This window comes from Rhagoletis zephyria, unplaced genomic scaffold, assembly GCF_001687245.7.
Source record: "Rhagoletis zephyria isolate East Lansing unplaced genomic scaffold, Rhagoletis_zephyria_1.1 Rzeph_scaffold_50840, whole genome shotgun sequence".
NCBI classification, from domain to species: domain Eukaryota; kingdom Metazoa; phylum Arthropoda; class Insecta; order Diptera; family Tephritidae; genus Rhagoletis; species Rhagoletis zephyria.
In genome coordinates this window covers 1-2,037 of record NW_016207894.1, presented here as the reverse complement: position 1 = coordinate 2,037, position 2,037 = coordinate 1, and the positions used below count along the sequence as shown (strand labels likewise).

The following is a 2,037-nucleotide window of genomic DNA, read 5'->3' as shown; positions in this document are numbered from 1 at the left end:
GAAGAGCGCTGTGTTGGTGAATATTGGGCGCGGTGGTGAGTATCGAAGTAGTGGTGAAATGTAAAAATGTTTGCTTAAGTAGAACTTTTTTATTATTTTTTTATGTAGGCGTTGTGAACCAGCCGGACCTGTATGAAGCTCTGAAAACAAAACAAATATTCGCTGCGGGTTTGGATGTGATGACTCCGGAACCACTGCCCGCCGATGATCCGCTTTTGAGTTTACCAAATATTGGTGAGTTAATTTTAGTTGGCGTTGCGGCATAAATTGGCGATATGTTTTATTTTTGCCATAAATTTTGCAGAATTGCANCATGCGATGAATAAGTGTATACATGTTTTTTGTAGTCTAAAGAGGTACTGATAATGAGTACCTACTGCCTCACAAGGTGCTGATAAGACTATTTTTATCTGAACTGTTTTCAACGACCAGCAAAATGATCTAAATCTCCGCAATCTTATCAAAAGGAAACACGTTTTTGCTGTTTTTATTATTTTGTGATATTAAATCTTTGAAAAAACACTTGATTTTTGGGTTGTTTTCGCACCCAAGGCAGAAAAAATTATAGTTGATCAAAGTCAAATTGATATCCCTCTTTTGAGAACGCAGAATTTATTATTGCATAATTATTTTTTTATAAGGAGTGGCTTGCAACTTGATGTTGCCACGGAAATAGAGTGGCTTACATTTTTGTTGTCAGCCTTTTTTATATAACGTTCGCATTAGTGTGATAGTACGCAGCTCAAATATTTAGATTTACCTTGGTTTTATAAAAATAACTTCATATAATAAGAAGTACATATTTCAACTCACTCTAAACTATTTACCGCTTTCTTTTCTCTTTTCAGTTCTTCTTCCCCACTTGGGCTCAGCCACCGAGCGCACTCGCAACGATATGGCCACAATAGCTGCGCATAATGTTTTGCGCGGACTGGCTGGTGAACCGATGTTCTCGCCTGCATATCAATTATAGATGATGTGACAAGTTTTTTATACAGATCTATTCATTTATCGATGTAAATGTGGAAGTATTAAATTGTTGCAATAAAAATGTGCAAATGAGTGTAATTGTAAGCTTACTAATTGTATGCCTGAAAACTAATAAAATACGTTTTAAGCTGCATTTTAAGCAACTACAAGTGCCAAGCCAAAACATTGGAAACACTATATTATAAAAAGCTTTAGTCTTTTTTTTATTTTTCGTAACATGACAGCAATTGAAGTACTACTTAGTAAAACTCGTAGTATGTACTCACGTACATATGTATGTACATATCTATGATAATAAGAGCGTGTGTTTCGATTTTACACAGGCCGCTATAAACTTACTTTTTATAATATCCCAGATAATCAAATTTTCAAACCATAGTCCTTCAATAGTTGCGATCCCGTACGGACGAGTCCAGACTAGTCAGAAATAGTCAGAATTAGTCAGATTTTACTGGAAATCGATCGCGTACTCGGTTCTCTGACTATTGGGAGGACAAAAAAGATACTAAATTCGGTTCTCTCTCTGTCAGTAGTTACCAGTTTTAGTCCGAGAATTTTTTGCTGGTAAATTCTGGTAAATGTGTTAAACGATCAGCTGTAGTGTGTTTTTGGCAACCAAATTGTAAACAAAAGAAAAGTGCACTCTGCTAATTCATGTTGAAAGGTATTTAATTACTTGTTTAAGTGGATTCTAATGAATTTGAAAGTATTTTTGGCTATTTACATGTGTGAGCCGAGTATGTTTACATAGAAAATAAACAAAAATTTACAACCCGATCCCGTACTTTTCAATGTTACTCTCTCGCTCTGAGCGAATTTTTATTTTTTAACAGTTTTACTAGTCCGAGTCCGAGGAATATAGTAAAAAATTTTAAATGTCAGTTCACTCTCTTAATTTCCCCTACTTTGCAAATTTTTTGTGTACGCGAACGCCGTCGTCGAAAATCCAGCAAGTATTAGCCATCACTTAAAATATCAGAAAGTAAGAAAAAATTCTCTCAAATTCTCGCTCAAGTAGAAAAACTTGCAAATTTCTGCGCAAACGCC

General features: G+C 35.2%; 1 protein-coding gene across 1 annotated transcript; it reads left to right on the top strand.

Annotated features, from left to right (window-relative positions):
* Positions 1 to 6: 6 nt before the first annotated feature.
* Positions 7 to 1,068, top strand: LOC108355839 (glyoxylate reductase/hydroxypyruvate reductase-like). The gene is made up of 3 exons (XM_017606973.1): positions 7 to 35; positions 109 to 234; positions 849 to 1,068. The coding sequence occupies exons 2-3, from the start codon at positions 180 to 182 to the stop codon at positions 971 to 973; spliced, it is 180 nt and encodes a 59-aa protein (XP_017462462.1). The 5' UTR covers positions 7 to 35; positions 109 to 179; the 3' UTR covers positions 974 to 1,068.
* Positions 1,069 to 2,037: the final 969 nt, after the last annotated feature.

What these genes read in the sequence shown, in the direction of transcription:
- LOC108355839 (XM_017606973.1), top strand. Translation starts at nt 180, where the DNA reads ATGACTCCGGAACCACTGCCCGCCGATGATCCGCTTTTGAGTTTACCA. An exon ending in TTTGAGTTTACCAAATATTG is followed by an intron (nt 235 to 848) that starts GTGAGTTAATTT and finishes TTCTCTTTTCAG; the next exon opens with TTCTTCTTCCCCACTTGGGC.